The sequence below is a fragment of the Macaca mulatta genome, chromosome 12 (assembly GCF_049350105.2).
Source record: "Macaca mulatta isolate MMU2019108-1 chromosome 12, T2T-MMU8v2.0, whole genome shotgun sequence".
NCBI lineage: Eukaryota > Metazoa > Chordata > Mammalia > Primates > Cercopithecidae > Macaca > Macaca mulatta.
The window spans coordinates 56761422-56785281 of NC_133417.1; the positions used below are offsets into that span (position 1 = coordinate 56761422).

The 23860-nt window shown below is 37.3% G+C and overlaps 1 protein-coding gene across 6 annotated transcripts in view; it reads right to left on the reverse strand.

The window, feature by feature from the left end:
- Window positions 1–164: 164 nt before the first annotated feature.
- CACNB4 (calcium voltage-gated channel auxiliary subunit beta 4) overlaps window positions 165–23860 on the reverse strand; it is a 268392-nt gene continuing 244696 nt past the window's right edge. For 5 of the 6 annotated variants that reach the window (XM_077956123.1, XM_015110084.3, XM_077956122.1 and 2 more), the window contains 4 exons: window positions 22571–22722; window positions 20793–20888; window positions 9328–9513; window positions 285–6775 (listed from right to left, as the gene is read on the reverse strand). In XM_077956123.1, the coding sequence (XP_077812249.1) occupies window positions 6515–6775; window positions 9328–9513; window positions 20793–20888; window positions 22571–22722 (695 nt within the window). In that variant the 3' untranslated portion in view covers window positions 285–6514. 6 annotated transcript variants of the gene reach the window in all.

The following is a 23860-nucleotide window of genomic DNA, read 5'->3' on the forward strand; positions in this document are numbered from 1 at the left end:
TCACTCATAGCACCTGGCAGAGTATTCAGAAAATAAGTCATTTGATTGAATCCATTTTTAGGATAAATGTTTAGACTTTTTTTTTTCCATAAAAGGGTACCTACTGATTTCCAGTATTTCTTCAATATATTTCTAGAATAATATAAAGGAGAGGTATAACGCTGGTTTCAGTGTTTTTTCATTTATTATATAAAAGAAAAAAAGTAATGCAGTTGTTTTGTACACATTTGAATTCCATAAAACAAATCCATAGAAATGAGGATACTCTATGCATGCACTCTGCATTTTCTTTGTTAAATGTTTTTATTCACAAAAATAACACCACATTTTTTTCTTTAAAGCCACTAAAGCAGAGGGAGAACAAAACATGCAGCACTGTACACATTTGCATAGTATATTTTACCCAGCATGCCTTGTAGAATGCTACACATACCTAGATAGGAAAAATAAAAGGGGACACATTATTAAAATAATTAAAATTTAAAGAAAGAAAAAAAATTATTTGACAAAGGCATTTTTTTATCCCACTTTGTCAATGGAGATATAGCAATAGCCTGGGATTTCAACAGCCCTCAGAATAGTAGGAAAAATCTTTTTATATCATTTTGCCATATTTCTGTTTTAGTATGTTTTATGTTAATACATTTATTTTTTATTCCCTCCCACCATCCCTACAAAAACACAGCTAATGGCTTTAAATTATGTTTCAAAGTAGTATTCAGTACAAAACAAACTAAAGAATCCCTAAGTAATATAATTCTTTGTGGTTGGGACATCTTTATTGATCTTTCTGACTTGAGGCTGTGAAAAATACGAAAATTTCAAACATGTCCAAAATTCAGAGGAGCCCTATGAGCTCACTTGCTGTGACTTTCTGCTGTTGTTATTGAAAGAGAAGAAATAAGAAGAGAAAATATAGTATGAGTGTTATCACAAAATAAAATTTAATAAACTTTATGGAAGGGAATAAAACAAAAGAAATTACATCCACAGATTGCAAGGCTATGAAATAAATTGCTGGAACAGTATCAAGCAGCAAGTTAAAAAGATGGTAGATGAAGTAAATCTGATAGAACTAATCGACATACTTTTCAAAAATATGACTGCCAAATTTAACAGTGGATTTTGTTATAAGTTTGTGCTATAACAAATGTGCTTCTTTCTCCTCAATCTATTTTTATATTATTGGCAAAATATATATTTTATAATTTTGTACTGTACAATATGTTTTTGCTACATTATTTTTCTACTGCTAATGCAGATTATAAATAACAACATAGATTTATTTTGGCAATAAAATGCTTTCATTTTAATAACGTCCCAGAAAATATTGTAAGGCATATGAAAAATAGTATGCAACAATATAGCGTTAATGATCCCGCATCTTTAATACATCCCTTATGCATACAGAATTCACACCGATTTCAGTTAAAAGTGTGTGAAAGTGGCATGCAAGTAGGGCAAGAGTGGCCCCTACATAAATATAGACATAGCCATTTGTTGAGAAATTTAAGTGTTCAAAACATAACCAAGAACACTTACAAAGTATTGAAAAGCTAGAGGCCAGCCACTACTGGTTCTTAGTTCCCCTTTTAACTCCTTATAATTTTCAAATGAGGAAGTATCAGTGTATTCTCCCAAACCACTCTAAATTCATTAGTAACAATTTCTACCATCCTTCTGCAAACATTTTACATACATCATGAGAAACAAAAGAAAGTTTCATACATAACTAAGACTCCCCCAAACCAATTGCTACTCACTCTTAATTATACTTTGTTTATGGCAAGTAGAAGTTACAGCCCTTAGGATTATCTGATGAGAAACTTTCTAGTTTTCTCATAATGTCCCTCAATTACATGAAGCATTTAGAATTAATCATCTATAAGTAAAAAGAGATAGTTGCTATCAGAGGATGTATTTTAAGAAAGTCCATTTTAATAAAAGAAGAAATCTTTAAAAGTAATTTTTGAATGCTGTAGTTCTGGGTGCCCATATAAGCCAATTTTACTATTTTGACTAACTTGACTGCTTGAGTCAAAAAGAAGGTTATCCTTACTGTCTGTCTAACAGCTAACTGGATTGACTTGACTGGTTTGATCATGATTACCATTTTAAAGAAGAGGACTGTTTTGCCCCATAGACATAGCTTGAGGAAGTAAACTTAGAGTTATTTTAAATATTGACAGTATTTAAAGGTATGAGAAACTAATAAAACAGATTTTATTACATAATTTCCTATAAAGTTTTCATTCATATAGTCATTCAAGGATGAGTTTTATATAATTAAAAAAAAACACAACATGCAACATTGTTATAAAAGACAAAGGCAGAAATATAAAAGGAATAAGGGGTACACAGCATTTATTTGAAACATTGATATGAAGTTTATTCCAATTACATGGGAGTCCAAGATAATGCATATCCTTACCCAGTAAATAGCTAAGTCATGCTCTGGGTCTCTGCAGAAGTCAAGGACCAACAAAATGTGGATTTGCAAACCAGCTGCTCTTAAACATAAAGTCTCTGGACTTCTACTCTCTTTTAGACTTAGAACTAGATATTATAACAAGTTGCACACAAAGGCAATTCCCTTGCAGTTTGTTTTGTTCCCTATGATGACTTACATGTTAAATTAACCTTGCCTCATGATAAACTGTGGATCAATTCAAAGAAAACTTCACTAACGTGAAAGAAATGAAAGGGTGTCAAAGAGCATTTTGGAAACGGTTTAAAATCTAAAGGGAAGGCATATTTTAACACTCTCTGCATTTAGTTTTGCAGCAAGGTTAGCCAGAATAGTGATAATTTTGATCACTACTTATTGACCAGTGTTTTTCCCTTTAAAGACAGATTGTCTTCTCTAGAGAAGAGGTAGTAAATATATCAGTACATAGGGTAATTTCTATAATGGTATTACATTTTTTAAGCAAATACCAAAATAAAACTGTGTAACTAAGAAAATATATACTAACATGCAAATTAAGGTTGCCAAGAAACATTCTTAATGGACATCCTGGGTCTTAACAACATTTTGTGATATGTTCATTTAAAGAGTTTAAATTTGCAAACCATCTTTTAGAATAATTTCCTTTTCTTACTTCCTTTCACTGCCTCCACTTCCTATTATGAATTTTAAGGCCCCCACACAAAAGACAAGTTCAAGTATGCAGGTATGAAAAGAGGTTAACATTCCAAAAATACATTTTGCAACAACAACAACAATTAAATAGCAGATTATTTAAAGGGAACAAATAATTGTCTCAGAATTTGTTTCACATTAATAAAATTCATTTCATTAAAGACTAACTGCAATGACTTATATAGTCACAAAATTAAGACTCTTAGTAGGAAAGACCATCAGTCTAAATTGTGAACAATTTCAACCTTCTCTCCAATAGAACTGTATAAAGATAAGAGAGAATCATCACTTATAAACATTTCTAAGTGTTGCTTTAAATGTTAAACAAGATAATGTTGTTGGTTATAATATTAGAGTCACATTATACCCTTGAGAATTAACATCAGGATTGACAAATTGCATTCCTTTTTTTTTCCAGAACTACATTTCCACATTCTCACATGAGTCCATATTATTATATGTCTGTGACTGAAATTACAGAATTCTAGTATGTGGCTTGTATTGTAAGTTAAAACAGCCTCCAAACAGTAAAAGACTTGTTTCTCCTGCCTATAATCATTTGCTATCTTTAAATGAAATTAATTAAAAACAAAGTATTTATGGAATATGTATTTTTCAAAGGTGCTTGGTGTGCTTGGCAAAAATAAAACTTTTCATTTAGTATATATCTAGATTTTAAGTATCATTTACACAATAAACTCTTAAGTCTTTAAAAAAAATAAGATGTATATCCCCTTATCTGAGGAAGATAAACTTATTACAGAAGGAAGGGGAAAGAATATGCCAAATTAAAGTAAACATTTAAATATATCCATCAATAAAATATACATTATACCCTTTCCAAGATTGTCAGCTTTTGAGTAAGAATGCAAAGCAAAACAGGTATGGACGTCTGACGGTAAATGATAGATTGGTTTTGTGCACAGATATTGAATGAGCCTCTCCTTATTGGCATGACATGGAAGACTAAAAACAAGGCTTTGAGAGGCCTTTAAAAACAAGTGACTTTTAAAAAGTTGAAAGAAGATGGTAATCTTGATGACTAGGAAATATATGTAAATGCTGTTACAGCTACCTGCCATAAAATGTAAATATCTTAAAGTAGTTAAATGACCAAATTGCTAATGCTACTACAGAAAAAGCTGAACAGCTGTCTAGTCTAAATTTATACACCTTGGTGCACTCTTTGCAATTAAATACTTTAATGCGCACAAACAAGAAACCAGTAAAGCATATAGAAAAATGTTTTGGCTAATGTTTTCTTTCTCATGCAAGTATGTGCTGTACATGTAATAAATATATTTTTGTTTGCTGGAAGATGCTCTTCTGTGTTCTAACAAAGTATTCAGTAATGGCAGGTTATATGTTTATTAAAGTGCCTAATGGATATAACTCTTTTAAAATGTCTTAACTGAAAGTTTTATAAGCTTCACTAGATGACAGAAGAATCTCACAAGCCAGTATCACATGTTAACTTTTAAAATTTACTAAGCCCATATTTTTTAATTGTATCAAATATTTGAAATGACTTACAGATTTATAGGTATCCTCATTATCAGCTAAACAGGTTTGTAATGGGGTACATATAGTGAACATAAAGGCAGGGGGGATGTGGTGAGGTTGTAATGGGGTTCAAGATATATATATAATTCATCAGTAATATGGAACTTCTTTCCATGGTCGAGAAGATTACTGAACTGGTGCATGCTTTGAGTACCTAAATATTGAAAGGCTTGGGGAGAAAAGAAGATACTATAAAATTAATTATCATCATTTTCAAAAATAGGCTTCATGACATGTACTAGCAGAAAAGGACTTTGATGGCTGGACTTATTGGAGTTTTAGAAAATGCATGCACTGTGGACATTTAGAAACAAGAGCAATTTTTTAAAAGATATTTATGTAAAAAGGGTCAATTTCAATAATTTCTTGGATCATAGTGAATCTAAGGCTTCCTTGATAATATAAAACATAGGTCACCAATTCCATAATTATAGCCACTGGAAAAACGGTGAAGACTTAATAAGATGAAGAGGAGTGTTCATTAGAAATAAGGCAGCTCAATCTCCAAATTCTTTATAATTTTCTGCATTAAAATGCTATAATTTTAGTCAACAAATATTTCTGAATCTATGAGTTTATTTTTTGGTGCAAGCTTTCAAAATCATTTGTTTCAACCTTTTTCAATTAGTCATTTTGTAAAAACACCTCCTGAATATCAAAGTTGAGTGTGTCCACATAAAACAAAAATCCTTAGCATGATTTAAAGAATCTGCTGAAGGGCCAGAACATTCAGATATCCAAAGACAGAGACTGAAAGAAGCAATGGAAAGATACTCAATCTTGTTGGCGGGAAATACTGACCCTGCGTTTGTATTAAGAGAAATAGATGAATTCCCGTCTGGAAGTGCTTAGCATTACACTCAGGAGGATTGGTACCACATCCTTACTATCTGACTTTAGATTCCTGGATGTATGTAGTTGTGCTCAGATTGATTAAAGGGAGAACAACACCCCATTTTATATTTCACATAACCAGCTATGCTTGGGCTTCTCTTTACTATTCTCTCTTACTGCTGAAAACATTTTGAGGTTTTTTGCTTGTTTGTATTTGTTTTTGCCAACCTCAAATGAGCTAACAGTACTGACTAAACAAAAAGCAAAACACTTTGAATACAACAGCTGTGCCAGGAAAGAAATAAAAATATTAAAATCTGAGGAGACTATATAATTTCTGCATTAAGATTTCTGAGATTTTTTTTTGGCACTATCAATACATTTGGTAAGTTTGAAAAGTCATTCTGGCAACATTAACATATATTAAAATGTTTATACACTCCAACTTTAAGTGTAAATTTAGCTTCCAGCAAATAAATACCAAAGCTGGATTTGGCTTCTATTGGTATTTCTATTTTCTTATTAGTTTTTTTTTTTTTCCCAGATTTTTCAATTGATTACAACATGCTCAAGTAGACTTTCTAGTCAATTCACCCAAATTCCAACAGGAATTGGTTTATAAATTGGTTCCAACTGGAACTGGTCATTTGGAATTTCCAGCATGGGAAATTATTTTATATGTGCCTTGTAAGTACCCTAAATTACAAATTGATGTGTCTAAATCTATGAAGAAAACAAAATGTACTGTTATCATGTAAATGTTGCACTTAAAAATATCTATATGATCGGGCATCTAATATCCATCTAGACTCAAGGGCATAATGTAATTTTTTTTGCCCCTTACTTAGCATAAGATGACAGCAGCCCATTGGCACAGTAAATACTGTGCTATGTTAGCCAAGTTAAGATGATTGGTTTATCCTAGCACTGCTATGGCAAATTGTCAACAGATGAATATTTTTTGTTTCATCAGACTCAAAGCCTATGTCGGGAGTCATGGCTATATCCCCCAGGTGATCCTCGGTTCCTATGGGGTTTGTAAGTGTCCTGGTATGAGTCAGGGTAATCTTCTTCCACAAGAGGGTAATGATCTCGGCTATGCTGAGAACTGGAAGACAAGCGGTTCCTACTCTTCCGAGCCCTTTCATTGTGATAATTTTCATCAGAGGTCATTAGACTTCGTCTTTCAATTGGAGAGTTCTCTGTGGAGTGGTTGCTGTGCCTCATTCGCTGACTCTAAAAATATCAGATAGTTCATTGATTAAATAATGTCAGCTTCATTCATCTAAACATGTAAATGTATGTAAAATCATAGGATCTGTACAATAAGATGCTAAATATCTGACTTAATAAGGCATTCTGATGCACCAATGGTCTGCTCAGAATATCTGGTCTTATTTATTTGGGACACAACATGAAAAGATGCCAGAGTGTTGATAGTTTATGAGTTTAATTCCACAGTGCTGAATGACTATGCTTCCTATTACAAATGTAGAATTGAAAGCTAACTGTTAAATGGAACTTAATATATTTAGGAAGGTCTAAATGGACTTACTCTATTGCATTTCTATTGCAAAAGTCCATTTCTATTGCAAAAATGAAAATTATTTTACTATTGGGAAATAAAGTTCAGAATAGCATTTATTATTTCTCTCCTGAATTGATATAATATTTCTCTTTCTAAAGTAACACAACTCACCTTGATCTAACTGAATATTCCTTATACCTTTTAAAACATTTTAATAAAATTATTATTTGTGCTGTTCATAAAATAAAGTGTTTCTGCATCCTACATTAATGTAATAATCTTTCCAAGGGTGTATACAATAATTATGAAGCCAGCTAATTGATACATTTATAAATCTTGCTTCCTCAACTAAAATGTCCTGCAAAATAATCTTCCAATATAAACTAAATTCCTCTAATACCATTAATTGAAATTAGTATTTTAAGATACTTATTTGAAGGCTCAGAAAATATTATTTAACATTTTTCTTCACTATAAGAAAACATTTATCTACTTGTGTCTACCGGTTTAGGTAGGTCACATCAGTTAAGGCACAGGATCCTGGTGAAACCATGGGCTGACACATCTCATCTAAAGTACACTCAGATTCAGGCAGAAGGAAATTCATTTGACAGGTCACAGACTGTGCCTTTAACCTCAGTCAGGTGCCTCACAATGAAGTGTCAATTGTTACTGGGAGAAGAAATAGGCCACAGAATAAAGGGCAATACATTAACTCATTAGTGAAACAGGGAGGGCCACTCTAGGTGGATGTCTTAGCAGTGATGAGTCAAGATTGTTGTATTCAATACGAAAGTGCAACACTGCATTTCCACCTACATTACAGAAGTGTATTGCTTCATGCATCTATTTCTCATTCCGTAATGTACAATTCAGAGCCAATCCAAACTAGTCAGCAGTAATGTACACTCAGATCAGCCCACAGGAAGTGAAACAAGGCATGAAATAGTCCCAATGTATGCACATGTGCTGTACATTACCATAGTACATTTTTCATGTTCATTTCTAGTTTCAAAAGCTATTCATTTGCATGGCAGTTTTTCTGCTTACAAAGATGCAATTTTGTAACAGAGTAATACAGCTATAATAGCATTTCAGAGAGTGCCATTTATCTCAGAGTTAACTCTGTATGATCGACAATTATGACTATCATTATAATCCATTAAAACAAAACTCATCATCATACAAGAGGGCTCAATTGACTACTTGTTCCTCAGTTTGCTGCAGGTTTGGCCACATTCCAGTAGCTACTTGATGAATGGTAAATAATAATTGATGTAGTAAGGCAGGCTCATTTTGTACCATAAGGTCTCTGGCTCCCTATCTCTACCTCTGAGTACAGCACCAGAACAGCAGAAGAGGGAACCTCTTGATCCTGTGTTCATCCCCAGCTTCCCTAAAAGACACGTGCCACAGCCACTTACAAAGGTGGGCCCCTGCACAGCCCCAAGAAAACTCAGGGATCAGTTACTGTTTCTGAACAGAGCAGCTCTACTTATATCCACACTGTCTTGTGCAAGGTAGAGAGCAGGCCTAGCAACCTGGGTGGGGCAGGATTAGTTAAGGGCAGTCGAAAGGCCTATCTGCATCTATATATCTTACTTAGCTATTGTGTAATCCTTGAGAAGTGGCATTAAGAAGTAATGAAGGGGCCAGGAGTGGTGGCTCATGATGGTAATTTCAACATTTTAGAAGGTCAGGGCGGGAAGACTGCTTGAAACCAGGAGTTTGAGACCATCTTGGGCAACAAAGTGAGACACTGTCTCTACAGATTTTTTTTTTTTTTTAAACTATCCACATGCATGGTATGTGCCTGTAGTCCCAGCTATTTGGGAGGCTGAGGCAGCAGGACTGCATAAGCCCATGAGTCCAGGAACTTGAGGCTGCAGTGAGCTATGATCATATCACTGCATTCCAGCCTGGACAACAGAGTGAGACTATGTCTCTAAAAAAAGTAATGGGCAGGTACATTGAGTAAGCATTAAGTTTCCCAGCAGAGTTTAGACACAGGAGGAGTTAATTTACCTAAGTAAAATCCATTATAAATTCACAGAGAGCAAAGTTCTCAGGAAATTGTCAGTCTCTGGGTAGTTTTCCCTAGGATAGATCATAATTAGATAATATTTAAGATTTTTAAATATAATGTGCACATAGTGTTCCCTCTTCAGATTAAGGATGACTCTAGTCTCCATTCTAATCAAGTTCCCATAGAATCTTACATGTAAGGTTGTAAAAAGCATGAGCGAAAAAGTGACAATACCTGTAACCCAGAAATTGCTGTGGGATATGGTGAGAGTGCCGTGGAGCCCAAATTCCTTCCCAGCAGTGGGGTCATGGGTGTGCTACTCGTCGTGTGGGTGGCACGCCAGTATGCCTCCAGGTACTCCCCTAGATGTTCACATGCATCCTCAAGCTGATTTTCATCCAATATAACATCAAACATTTCCTGTAGATGACAAGAAAATCCACTTTACTTCCATTTTAGGTTTTTAGGCAATGAAACCTAAAATTCCACTTAACACAGATAATAGCATTTTTAATAGCTATTTGCTAATATCACATTTGAGGTGCTATATGGGCCGTTTCTAAAGTTAGGGTCAAGTGAAGAGTTACACAGTATTCCATGAACAAATGTGGACATTAATATAAAAGTGAGAGTGTTCATTCAATATTTGGATCTTTCTTTCTTTTTTTTTTTTTTTTTGAGACGGAGTCTCATTCTGTTGCCCAGGCTGAAGTGCGGTGGCATGATCTTGGCTCACTGCAACCTCTGCCCACTGGGTTCAGGCGATTCTCCTGCCTCAGCCTCCCAAGTAGCTAGGATTACAGGTGCCTGCCACTGCACTCGGCTAATTTTTTTGTATTTTTTTAGTGGAGACGGGGTTTCACTATCTTGGCCAGGCTGGTCTTGAACTCCTGACCTCATGATCCACCCGCCTCAGCCTCCCAAAGTGCTGGGATTACAGGCATGAGCCACAGCGCCCGGCTGGATCTTTCATTATTTAGAAAGAAAAAGATAAAGTAAGTGTAAATGTGTTATAGGTAAAATATAATGAAAACCCATGTGTATTCACATCTTTAGCCATATATTCCTATAGAGCTGTACTCTGCACGCTTCAGAATATGAGAGAAGCAAGTTTGTGGCACTGAGAAGGGAGTTCTAGACATGTTTTGGGCAATGACCACATCATTGGAATAAATATTTCTTCTCCTAAGGTAACTATGTTGAAGGGAATAACATTTACTTAGATAATTTTCAGAATGCTTGTGAAAATAACATTATATGTCTTAAGATAAAACACCAAGGAAAGAAAGTTTAGGATTAATAACAGAAAACCACATGGCAGTGGTTTGCTACCACAAGAGCATTTTGTGAAATGGTTAAAAAAGAACAAGGGGTGTTTAATTGGGGAAAGCAGGGGGTCACAAAAGAAGTATCTGCTGTCCATGTTTCGGACAGTAAGGCCATTGTTCAACATCTGGTCTGGACTTAGGAAGCTGTTCTGCCCCAGAGGAGCAGGGTGGCCCCCCCTGTCATTACAGTTTGGCTGGGAACACAGACAGGATATACCCCAGACATACACTCTTCAGAGGGAAATCAGAAAACTTTGGCATCACACAAAGAGAAAAGTCATTCCACAGGTAAGTGTTAGCACATCTCAACTTTCTTTTCTCTTCTCTTCTTTTCTTTTCTTTCAGAAAGAGTGTTGCTCTGTGGCCCAGGGTGGAGTGCACTGGAGCAAACACAACTCACTGCGGCCTGGAACACCTGGGCTCTAGCGATCCTCCCACCTCAGCTTCCTGAGTAGCTGGGACCACAGACATGCACCACTGCACCTGCCTAATTTTTTTAACTTTTTGTAGAGATAAGATCTCACCATGTTGCCCAGGCTGGCCTCAAACTCCTGGGCTCCAGCGATCCTCCTGCCTCGGCCTCCCAAAGTGCTGGGATTACAGACATGAGTCACCATGCCCGGCTCACATCTCAACTTTCAATAGAAGGATTGAAATGCCTTTCCCACCACCTTCATCTGCTTTTATGAACTCATTTTACCAAAATAAGAACCTCCCAGGAATGAATCAAAGACAGGGTCACTGCCATCGGCACTGATAAAGCTGGCTGAATTTAGGTTAATGGCAACTGGATGATGTGAAGTTCATGGTGTCTCAGCTCAGTCATTCTCTTCTGTGCTTAGAACAAGGACTCCTGAAGCAGAAGTCACCATGGAAACAATCTCTCTCCCAACATTTACTATTTAAATGTTTCATCACATCAATTTTTATGGAAAATTTTGGCCTTAAATTGGAAAGCCATTTGGGGTTCTTGGAACAGGACTAGGAAAAGAATAAGATGACTTCAGTCCAAATGGACTCATGTTTGAGAAGACTCAGCCAGTTCAACTCAGGTGGAAAATTACCCCCAACCAAGAACAGTTATTAGTAAATTTCAGATTTTTTTTTGCATATTTTATTCATTCATAAAATATTTACTCAGTCCCTATTTTCTTCTAGGCACTGTGGGTATACAGTGGCAAGGAAAACAGGCAACATCTTATGCTCAAAAAGCATAAAGTGTGGAAGGAGAGGTAAGTATTAAAATCCATAATAATCTATGTCACGCTGGGACTTTAATTCAGAAAAATAAAGAGACTGAGCCAGTTAACGTTTGGAGCTGCAGCATAAAGTTCTGGATTTAGAAGGAGGCTTGGAGAGATGTGTGAAAACTGAACTTACAAGAAAGGGGAAGTTATGAGTAAGCCAAAGAATGTCATCTGTAGAGGGACGAGAATAAAACAAAAAAAGAGAAGCAGAGGCACAATGGAAGAAAGAGACCATATAGCCATGAGGGCCAGGGAAAGCCCAGGCTTACAATAAATCCCGTTTTCCACTAAAGTAACCTAAGGGAATTCCTTGTCTCTTGCAATCAAAAGCCCCTCCCCCACTTGTGTAAACGTTCAGCAGTAACAAATATAGAATATCAGAACTGTCCATGATACTTTGACATAAATAGAAGCAGCGAGGTGCTGACTTGAGTGAGACAAGGACAGCTATACCCCAAAGAACATCCACAGACTCAGATGGCACAGGAGGAAGAAAGAGGAAACGAGGCAGCACCAGAACAAAGGACCAGTCTCTCGGTCATTCCAGGCTAAAGTGTGCTGCAAGTTCTACACTTTATGTGATCTGGAGTTGGTTGTTTATATCACTTTATTTATGTGAAACATAAAATTTAATTACATAGGTCTCATATAATATGGGTTTGATTAGTCTCAACAAGTCATTTTCTTGCTGTTTCTTAAAGTGCCAAACTGAAAAACCTTCCAAGGATACCTGGGCTGGATGGGTCCTGACATTCACAGCCAGGATTGCAAAGCCCAAGGAGGGTAAGCAGCACCTATGGCAGAATGTTATTTGAATAAGGTTTATATCTACTTGGCCATTCTACTTGTTACTTTGTCACTGTTGTAGACATAGTGGCACATTTAATTACCCTAAGTTTAATAAAGCACTTCTCTTTGCCAATGAATGGATAGAATTTGTATGTATCAGCACATGGCTGTGTGCTTAAGCCTCCGTCATTTCTAGGAAACTGCTTTTGCACTGCTAAAAGACAGATATAGGTTGGAAGATGACTTGAAACTGCTTTTAGGCTTTCAAAAAACACAGAGAAAAGCAAATTTCTGCTTCTGAATGAATACTGACATATGTGGCTTATTTTCAATGAGGAAGAATTTCACAGCCTGTGTATCTGTGACAATTTTTCTCTTTAGCTGTTTAGGAAATAACACAGCTGAGTAGACCAGAGTGATAGAAACTCAGTATCAGGGGAAAACAATTTTTAAAAATCATACAAGAAATGCAAAGAGAAGCAACCCAATGAATTATGCAAACCAGCTTTGCCAATTTTTTATAAATTTAAAGGTTCAAGTGCAGTCAACTCCTTACTATGCAATACGTGGCCTGCAGCATGGGCTATGGATGCAGAGAGCTCCAAATCAGCAGAAGTCCCAGGCAGCGAACAGTTACCAACTCAGTGATACCATGCCCTTGGTGCAGCCCAAGAGAAGGGCATCGCTGAGCTGTTTTCAAAGCACGGCCACAGGGAACACCTCTGCCCTTCTATGATAGGATGTTCTCTTCAGCTGAGGTAGGCAGAATGGTGTGGCTGCCAAAGTAAATAAGTAGTGAATAGGAGAATCAAATCAACCATCAAAACATCAGGCACATTAGGCTCCCTTTCTGGATAAGCTCTTTCAAGAAAATTAAAAAATAAAATAAAAGCACTGTAAATAACCCAGAGTGAAAAACAGGCCTCTAGCTCATTTAGTGGAGAGCTCATTTAGCTCTCATTTATGAGAGCTAAAATGGCAGAGAAGAAAGAAAGGGGAAGAAAGACTGAAAGTGAATAAAATGGAAATGAATACTTGCAAGGTCTTAAAAAAACAGTATTTAACCAACCGTTTGGTTCTCCATTAACACAGTAAGATGTAACACTCTTTACTAGGGAAGCCATCTGAATTAGGGTGACCAATTATTGTGGTTGCTGGGGATCTCAGTGTTTCTGGGATGAGACTATCCCTGCTAAACCTTGAAAATCCTGAGCAAATGGTGGGTCGCCCTACTTTTTACAGAAGATGCAGTGCTCTTCGAGTCCTACCTGGAGGAAATGAAGCATATTTCATTTATTTCTTCTCAATTCTTTTTGGAGGGAAGATATATAAAGACACTGGGTAAGTCTTCCTTAATGACTATAAAATACATATTTTCTAGCACGTTGGGGAGAATCTCATTAAAACTAACGTATATTGTCTGATTTTTTTAATCTAGGAAGCAGCTATTGAATATTTTTAATAAAAAGTATATAAAATGTAGAAACTAATTTTGAAGTTTAATTTTAACTTTTTTTTTTGGAGATACGGTCTCACTCCCACACCCAGGCTGGAGTGCAGTGGCGTAATCTCCAATCACTGCAGCCTCTATCTCTGGAGCTCGGGTGATTCTCGCACCTCAGCCTCCTGAGTAACTGGGACTACAGGTATGCACCACCACACCCAGCTAATTTTTTGTAGTTTTTGGTAGGGATGGGTTTTCCCCATGTTGCCCAGGCTAATATCGAACTCCTGGGCTCAAGTGATCCACCTGCCTCAGCTTCCCAAAGTGCTGGGATTACAGGCATAAGCCACTGTGCCTGAACTTCACTTTTTAAAGTTGGTTCATTACTGAATATTAGCTAGACAGGAGACTACATGTACCAAAACTCTCCCATGCATATAATAATAATTATAATTATATGCATTGCTTTACATTTATTTGTTGTACATAGATAAAACTGCATGTTGGGCATTTCTAAGTGGTAAAAAGAAATAATATGGGTGAGCATACTTTTATTTCCTTGTTATTGGAAAATAACCCTGAAACTGACACCAAAAAAAAAAAAAAAAAAAAAAAAAAGGCAGCACTTTGGGAGGCCAAGGCACGAGGATCAGTTGCGCCCAGGGGTTCAAGACTAGCCCAGGCAACAGGGCAAAACCCTGTCTCTACAAAAAATCAAAAAATCAGCTGGGCTTAGTGGTGCATTCCTATGGACTCTTACTGGGGAGGCTGAGGTGAAAGAATTGCTTGAGCTGGGGAGGTCACGATTGCACCACCGCACTCCGGCCTGAACAACAGAGCGAGACCCTGTCTCAACAAAACAAACCATGCACAAAAAAAAAGGACTGGCAAGTACTCTTCAGTAAAATAAAGCGGCTGAATGGTACAACATGTAATGCTAATTATAAAAATAATCAACCAATGTTTCTTTCATATCAAAACTCCATTCTTTACATTATTAAAGCTTTTGAGATTCTGAGTACTTAACTCACTGCTCAACTAATGATGGGAAATTAGACTCCGAGTTGAAGGGCTTTTAAAAGATCTATGATGGGTGCAGCGGCTCACACCTGTAATCCCAGCACTTTGGGAGAACAAGGTGGGCAGGTCACCTGAGGTCAAGAGTTCGAGACCATCTCTTCTTTTAAAAAATACAAAAATTAGCTGGGAGTGGTGGCACATGCCTGTAGTCCCAGCTACTTGGGAGGCTGAGGCAGGAGAATCACTTGAACCCAGAAGGCGGAGGCTGCAGTGAGCTCAGATCGCACCACTGCACTCCAGCCGGGGTGCCAATAGTACTGGGCTCTAGCAGTTAGTCCCAGGCAGTTTCCACTTTAATGAGCTAAACAGGAAAGATTATCATAATTCTTACCAGTAATTAGTGAGGGTAAAATGAGGGCAAAAAAATATATACCTTTGATTCTTTTGACTTCCTCTCTCTTGATAATTTGTGACACTTGTTGTGAACCCAAACATGTTTTTCTCCCCACACCCCTCCATCCTGTCCACTTGTATTCTTCAAACATTACACCATCTACCAACATTAGTGCCTACAGAAAAGGCATCCCATGCTTTTGTTAAAGTCAGATTAATTGGATGTGTTAGATCATAGCAGTGGTGGGAATGAACTACCCCTAACTTGATATACCCAAGTCCAGTGGCTGAAATCCCTGGAAAAGGTGTAGTCCCCTTTGGGCTGAGAGAAACTGGATCCCATGTGGTCTTGTTTCATGAAGCAGACATCTGAAATTGATTACCTTCCTTTTCAAAAGCAGTGTTAGGACTTAAACTGTGGACATCCAGGGGCTGTGAATAATGAATGCACCAATGAGGAGAGCACTTCAAATAGACGGGTAAATCCACACGATTCTAAATAATTCAAATAAAATGACTGGAAGAGGGCAGTGGAAAATTACTACTGTGAGAGCAATCTGAGCAAGGATAACTGGGCACTATCATTCGCTCCAGAATTCTTGTGTTTCATAGGATAAATCTGAGTCCATTCAGCAGTGGAAAATAAAGGGTAACAGAAGAGAGCTACCATGGTTACTGTAACGTTAGAGGTTTGCAAGACTCTACTGAGGAGATGAGTTCCCTTCTCCCAGAAAGATCGATCAATGTCATTTTACACACACAAAAACATTACACAGCTCAAACTGCCACAGGGTCAGCTCTTGGGAAACACAAGCCAGATTGTAACTAAGTAGGATTAAAGGATTACATTTCATTTATATGTTCAATTGTCTCTCTCAGCTTTTCTTCTTATTACCATAGTACTGGGGACGTTTATACTTGGCCTTCTTAAAAAATATACTATTCTCAACTTATCTGAAGAGAAAAAGAATACCAATACTTGGTAGAAGCAAAAAGAAATAAAAAAAATATAGTGTATAGATGTGTAATGGCAATATAAAATCAGCCTGGTCATATTAAAAAAAAAAAAATGAGATGGGTTTGCCAGTCCTGTTCCCATAGGCCCCCTTTTGTCTGCATCCCATCTTTTCTTCTGCGAATTCCGAATGGGCAATGAGAGGAAAGTCCCCCCTCTTCCAAAGTACAACTATCCAGGAGCCCATTTTCCCCTCTCATCTTATTGTCCATGACAGATTTTAAATGGTCACAAATTCCTTGACATTTCCTCATGGAGATGAAGACTTATATTCCCTCTCCTTGAATTTAGGCAGCCTCTGTGACTTTTTTTTTTTTTTTTTTAAGAGACAAGTCTCATTCTGTCGGGTGGAGTGCAGTGGCATAATCCTGGCTCACTGCAGCTCCAAATCCCTGGGTTCAAGCAATTCTCCCACCTCAGCCTACCAAGTAGCTAGGACTATGCCCAGCTAATTTTTTAAAATTTCCTTTCAGAGACAGGGTCTCAGTATGTCTCCCAGGTTGAAGGGCAGTGGCACAATCACAGCTCAGTGCAGCGTTGAACTCGCGGGCTCAGGTGATCCTCCTGCTTCAACCTCCTGAGTAGCTGGGACTACAGGCACTCACCACTGCACCCTGCTCTTTGTGACTATTTTGATAAACAGAATGCTGTGGAAATGATGCGGTCTGGTATCTATGCCCAGGCCATAAGAGATTGGAATCTTTGATCTTGGAGCCTGGAGCTGCCACGTAAGAAGCCTGTATCCAAAAAGAGCTGGCGGAGCCCAGCCTTCAGTCATTCCTACTAAGGTACCAGGTCAGCTGCCAGCTGAATACCACGAGTGGCCATTGTTTGAAGTCACTAAGTTTTGGTGGTTATTTTATTGCATAGTAATAGATAACCACAGCTTGGTCCTAGAACAAGGGGGTAACTTCAGTTTGCTGGCTAAATCAGGCCTCTCATGCCTCTATGAAGTTTGATTGGAACACAGCTACACCCATTTCTTTACACACTGTCTATGTTTGCTTTCCTGCTCAAGAGCAGAGATGAGGAGTTTTGCAAAGCGGTCTGTGTAGCCCACAAAGCCTAAGATACTACTATCTGGCCCTTTACTTAAAAAGTTTACTGATCTCTCTGATCTATCTCCTAGAAAAAGCCTTACCCAATACTTTTCTTGTCTTTTTTGTTTGAGACGGAGTCTTGCTCCGTCGCCCAGGCTGGAGTGCAGTGGCATCGTCTCAGCTCACTGCAACCTCCGCCTCCCAGGTTCAAGCAATTCTGCCTCAGCCTCCTGAGTAGCTGGGATTACAGGTGCGTGCCACCATGCCCAGCTAATTTCTGTATTTTTAGTAGAGAGGGGGTTTCACTGTGTTGGTCAAGCTTGTCTCAAACTCCTGACCTTGTGATTCACCCGCCTCGTCCTCCCAAAGTGCTGGGATTACAGGCATGAGCCACTGCACCTGGCCAAAACCCGTATTTTTCTTTCCAGGAGAATATATAACTGACATGTTGCCATTCATCATCTAGTCTTGCTAGACTAGGAGAAAGAGATCTTAAGCTGACTTTCACCCAGGCATATAACCTTTGAAAAGCCAGTTCTCTTGGTCTCAGTTCCATCATTTGTAAAATGAGGAGATTGGACTAAGTCAATCTTTCCCTAGACATGTTCCACTAGTCCCATAGGATACTCAATGGAAAAGTAGATCTGTAGTCACAATTTTAGGGGAAGCTCTGCATACTATTTGTCCTATTGGAGATATAAAACACACATTGGCGTATTCAGGGTTCCGTAGTGAAGAAACCAGACTACCTTTGTTCACATAAGTGTTTTCTCAAACATTTTTGGTATCAGGATTATTTTCCCATAACACTTACTGATATCACATGGGACCCATATTATAAATAACATAGTCTAGGAAATGCTATACTGGGTGCTCTTTAAAGTCTCTTTTTGCTTCAATAGTCCCTGGAGCTAGGATTAATTCTTCTGGCTACAGAGTTAACTTTTTTCAGTGCTCTTACAGACTTCCATTCCCAAAAACTGTTGCCTTTCATTTCTTAGTAATGTGATACTCTGCCAATGTAATTTGCTGACTTTTCAGACTGGAGATACGGTGGCCAATTAAGTAAGCTGCAAATTCTCCTAAAGGAATTAAAATGACACAGTGATCACCAGTCTTTGGATGACAATTATAATTACGGTCTTGAAGTAAAACAGGGGCAAATGCAGGCACTTTTTAAGGTTACTACTGGTTTTTATAATCCAAAGATTTCTTCCCACATGCCAAAATAGAGGATATGATTCTTCTCAGCATTACTACCGTCTGGACAGTATCAATTGAATATGTTTAATAAAGTAAACAGTGTTTAGAAAATGTTAAGTACAAGGTAACCTTATCCATCCAGACTGCCTGTTTAAAATTCCAAGTTATCTTACCAACTACATAAAAAGAGAAAGTGTTTATCCTACTGAGATAATGGTAAGGCAAGTCTGTCTTTCCAGTAATGGAGCTGTTTGAAATCTCTGACCTGGGTACAAGTCCTAAGGTAGTTCATTGTATTACTTGCTTTTACAGATGCATATATCTTTTCTTGGTTCCAGCTATTTCAGATGTAACAAACCATATTACATGTACAACTACTCAATGATCAACCCTCTCAGCAGCTAAAATCCCTCAAATTTAATAGGATACAAGAATTTTCTCTAGTAATTATTAGAATAAATGTTAATAAACTTATTTTCGTAAAAATAAAATTTCTCCAATAAATCTCTGGCATTTCTAATTCCATTTAGGTGTCTGCTTCCCAGAAGACCAAACTGATACAATTATCCTTATAAGATTGTTCCAAAAATTGGAAATAATAACGTAGTTCCTGGCTTTTGATAGCTAGACAACAAAGATTATCTTCCTTCAACTGTGAAACATTAAAAGGTCAGGGCTGGGCAATACATTCTCCTGTATTGTTCAGTGCTTTAATCATACATTCCACTGTATAATTGGGCTTCATTAGCAGGCAGCGTGAAGTTAAACTTCTTAACAGAGCATGCCATGCTCCAAGCTATCAAATTATCTTCGGGGTAGGTAACCAGGTACATTTGTGTATGGGTGGATGGGTTACGGAGTAGGAAATTGTCTTTGGAGCCAGATAGATCTAGAATAGATTGAATCCTAATTTGCTATGTCACCTTAGGGAAATCGTTTAATCTCTGTTTTCAGTTGCCTAAACTATAAAATGGGGATAATATGGCCGATCTCACTAGGTAACTGTGAAGATTAGAGATAGTCTGTGTAAAGCATCTAGCACACTGTCTGGCCCATTGTAAACATCGAATGAAAGGATGTATTATTACTCTTATTGTCTGACCATCCTTTCATTCATTCACTCATTCCACAAATACATATTATGGGTCTACTATGATAGGGAACTGACATACAACAGTGAGCCAGAGAGGCACAGGTTCTTACAGAGTCTACTGGACCGGACATGACATCACGCAAAATGTATCCAGTAATTATAATAAGAAAACTTAGATGGTGCTTCTTATGTGCCTGGCACTGTTCTAACAGCTTTACCACGTATTCATTCACTCAATCCTTACACCAATCCCATGAGATAGGTACTTGCCCAAGATTACATAACGAGTCAGTGTGGATTCAAAACCCAAATATCTGGCTCCAGAGTCTGTGCTTTTACAGGTTATGCTGTGTTGCCTCTCTAAACATTTGAATCAGATTTCATGCTTCCATAGAGCTTAAACAATCTTACACAACTATATAAAACATCTAATGAATCCATTGAGTAAGAAGGACAGTTATTTCCTTTACATAGACACAGAAATAGTAAGTCAGTGGAAAAAGTGGAGAGACTGGCCACTGGGGACCCAGTGCCATGTGATAGCAGTTCCCTCTCCCACCCCAGCCCGCCATTGCTCACCTTCCAACCTAGCAGCTGTTTTCTGGCAATGGCACCAGAAGAAGAGTTGCTATAATTTCGTTTTTCATCTCACTCAGCCCTGACTCTTTCATCTACTATAACCACAGGGCCTCTCTAGTTCCAATCAATTCTTGACCTTCAGTGTTATAATCTTTTATGCCTGCTGGAATTTTCTTGCAGAAAAGTTAAAGGAAGGTAAAATAGGTATGTTTTCTTTTGTTCTCTTCTTAAGCATATCCACATGACTGGAGGCTGAATGCTAAATGGTTTGCTGCATGTTTGCAAAGCAAACAAGGTAGCAGTGAGGAGAGCAGACCCCGGACACTAAGATCATTTCTTATTACAAGGCAAACACCATCCACATCTGGATGCTTGAACACAAGCAACATAACAGCAGCAGTTTGTTCCAAGAAATCTTTTAGATGACAACATACCATCATCACCATCATTTTAGAATGAAAACGACAACATGAAAAAAACAAAAAAACAAAAAAACACCCTCTTCTAACAAGTCAAGAATGATGAAGACAAAAAATGATCATACTTACTGGGGGACATTGTGCAAGTTTATCAGCTGCCACCAGTTGAACATTCAAGTGTTTACTTTGTGACTTTCCTCTAGATTTAATCAACCGCTGTAAAACCTGATAGAAGAAGACATGAACCTCAGGTATTGTAGATGAGTTAAAAGAAAATCAAATAAGCCAGGATCTTTTTAATGGTCTGCTTGGCCCCGAGCATTATAAGAGAGGAAATGCAGTGTGAGAAATCATATATTTAAACCTGTAATGATGTCATCTGCTTACATTGGCTCTCAGTTCCATGGATTTGATATGTTCATCCTATTCCAACTCTGAGTGAAGTCTCAGTAAGAGCCTGAGTTCCCACCCTAGATTTTCCCCAGAGATTTCAAAGAGAGCCCTGCAAAAATGGAGGGAGTGGACTGTACCAGGTCATTTATGTTAAGTAATACTTTAATATTATTCAGTTGAATAATGTTTTAGCTCACTATCTCCATGTCAGATAAATGTCAGAGTCATTTACATCTTTGGTTATTTTTGTCTCCAATTATTAATGGGACATTTCAGTTTAATTTTAAAATAATCAGACTATTCTGTGATTAGGGATCCAAGCAAAACATTTGTATTAGTATATTGCTACATGTAAACCAGTGATATATCTATGTCTTTTGGCTACCGCTGTTAACTGCATTTGGCCATATACTGCCATCTCCCATGGCCCTTCCCCTGCAAACAGTGTTAATCTATGAGCTCTATAATACCGCAGGACATAGGGTCTGGGAACTCCTGTTCTTGCACTTAAGGACACGACAGTGTCACGGGCAGTGGGAAGGGCTGAACTCTCCTGCACTGCAGTGAAGTGCTGGAATCCCCAGCAGTAATTTCAATTCACTCTACTGATTCTCAAAAGGCCCTAGTTTGCTCAGGATTCCCAAGTCCACTGCACCAAAGCAGTGTCTGCACAGGTAGATGGAAGGATAGGATCTCAGAAAATTTGGAGGAGAGTACAGCTTCTTTAGATATTCTCCGCCCATGAGAGGAGACTGCCACGCTGGTTGGCAGTTGAATTTGTATTTAGGCACCAACATACACTAGGAGGCACAGAGAAGAAACTGATTATTAAGATGGCATTTCCCAAGGGCATCCATTTCACATTAACTTTTTAAGAACAATATCCTGTTTTAAAAATGAAAGAACATCCAAATCAAAGGAAACTAATTTGGGGCTATTTCACTTTTATTTTTATCTCCCACAGTGCCATAAAGATACAAAGCAAATTTCCCATTGTGCTTACCATGGAATAACTACATTCTTTCAAGAACTCAACCTAAGCACAAATCAGGGTCTGTAATACTTTCATAGGAAATGTTTAAACAGTGATATTCTATTTTATATATGATCAATATAGATACCTTTTTTGATAAATATAGATGTACTCTCTCAACTAGGTACAGAGTATGGGTGACACAGGAATCAACAGTATCCAAGAAATTTACCAATATAGAATTCATAGTCTATGATAAGCCAGAGTCTACTTTTCCACATCTGTCTTAATGTTTTGTTTTTATTAAACACTTGCATAACTGTCTGGTTTGGGATCTACAATAGTAGCTTTTAGAAGAAATGAACTATTATATTCTCCACTATCTGAAAATTCATAGAATCTGTACACTGTGGAAAGATTTTAAATGTGCTTATTAATAATCAGCAAGATGTTCTCCTTGTCCACTAACAAAAAATCACAGAGCAAAGCACATTTTTAAAAGATGCACTTCTAACCTTTAAGACAGAAGGGAGCTAATTACCTTTGGAGATGAGACTTTTACATGAACAATAATTGGTGCTAAGGAAGTCTTTATAAGTTGTGCTGGGTGATTGATGGTGTCTGCATCAAGAACGACCAGTTGCAAAGATCTTGCCAACTCAAAGATTCTTTCAATTTCACTTTGTACTTCCGCTAAAAGGAAAAATAATAAATAGATCCTGGTTATTGTTATGAATTAGTTCTTACATTAGAAAGATATAGTATATTTTCAGATATGTTGGTCTACATTACAAAATAACATATTTTAAATTTTCACAGATGGCTCTCAGACTTCTTCTAGTCAACATAATATTTAGCTGTTTATATACCTACGACAATTATTTTATGTTGTTTTTGATTGTTGTTTTGTTCTAAAAAACTTTAATGTTAGCCATAGAAGCTGAAACCACATTGAGAAAACAACTGAAATATATGTGCAAAGCAACATCACATGGAAAGCAAATTACACTGAAATATTTCTATCAACAAAGTATATACTAATACTTTGTGGACATGCTTAAAAAAAAAAAAAAACCCCACAACTCATCTGTTTTGACTGATATGCACATTTTTGTACCACTGGTTAACTGCTCTGAATCTATCCTTAAAGCTAATCATATTATTAAGTCTAGTTAGATTTAAGTATGAGAGCCAGTGTACTTGCTCTAAGGCATAATTAGCTTCAGTATTAAGAACAAAAAGTAAGGCCAATTATATTAAAATGCTGCAATGCATCTAGATGCAAATCTCTCTGGCTGGCTGTAATAGCCAAGTGACCCAAATCTGTGCATGAGTCTAGTCAAATGAAAAATCTACTCTTTTCAAATGTCTGAAGCAATCCAGTTTTTTTTTGTTGTTTTTTTTTTGTTTTTTTTTTTTGTTTTTTTTTTGTTTGTTTTTTTTTTTAAAGGAAAACAGATAATCAATATAGGACATGGCTTTCTGAAATATAAAAAAAAATTTTATATATAATTTATAAATTACCTGACTTATTGGATCATGCCCAAAGTCTGAATTATACTTGATTTTCAGAGAAATTAATTTGTTTTCATTTTTGAGATACGGTTTTACTCTGTTGCCTAGGCTGGAGTGCAGTGGCATTATCTTGGCTCACTGTAACCTCTACCTCCCAATTCATGTGATTCTTATACCTCAGCCTCCCACATAACTGGGATTATAGGCACACGCCACCATGCCCAGCTAACTTTTGCATTATTAGTAGAGGCGAGGTTTAGCCATATTGGCCAGGCTGGTCTTGAACTCTCGAACTCCTGATCTCAAGTGATGCACC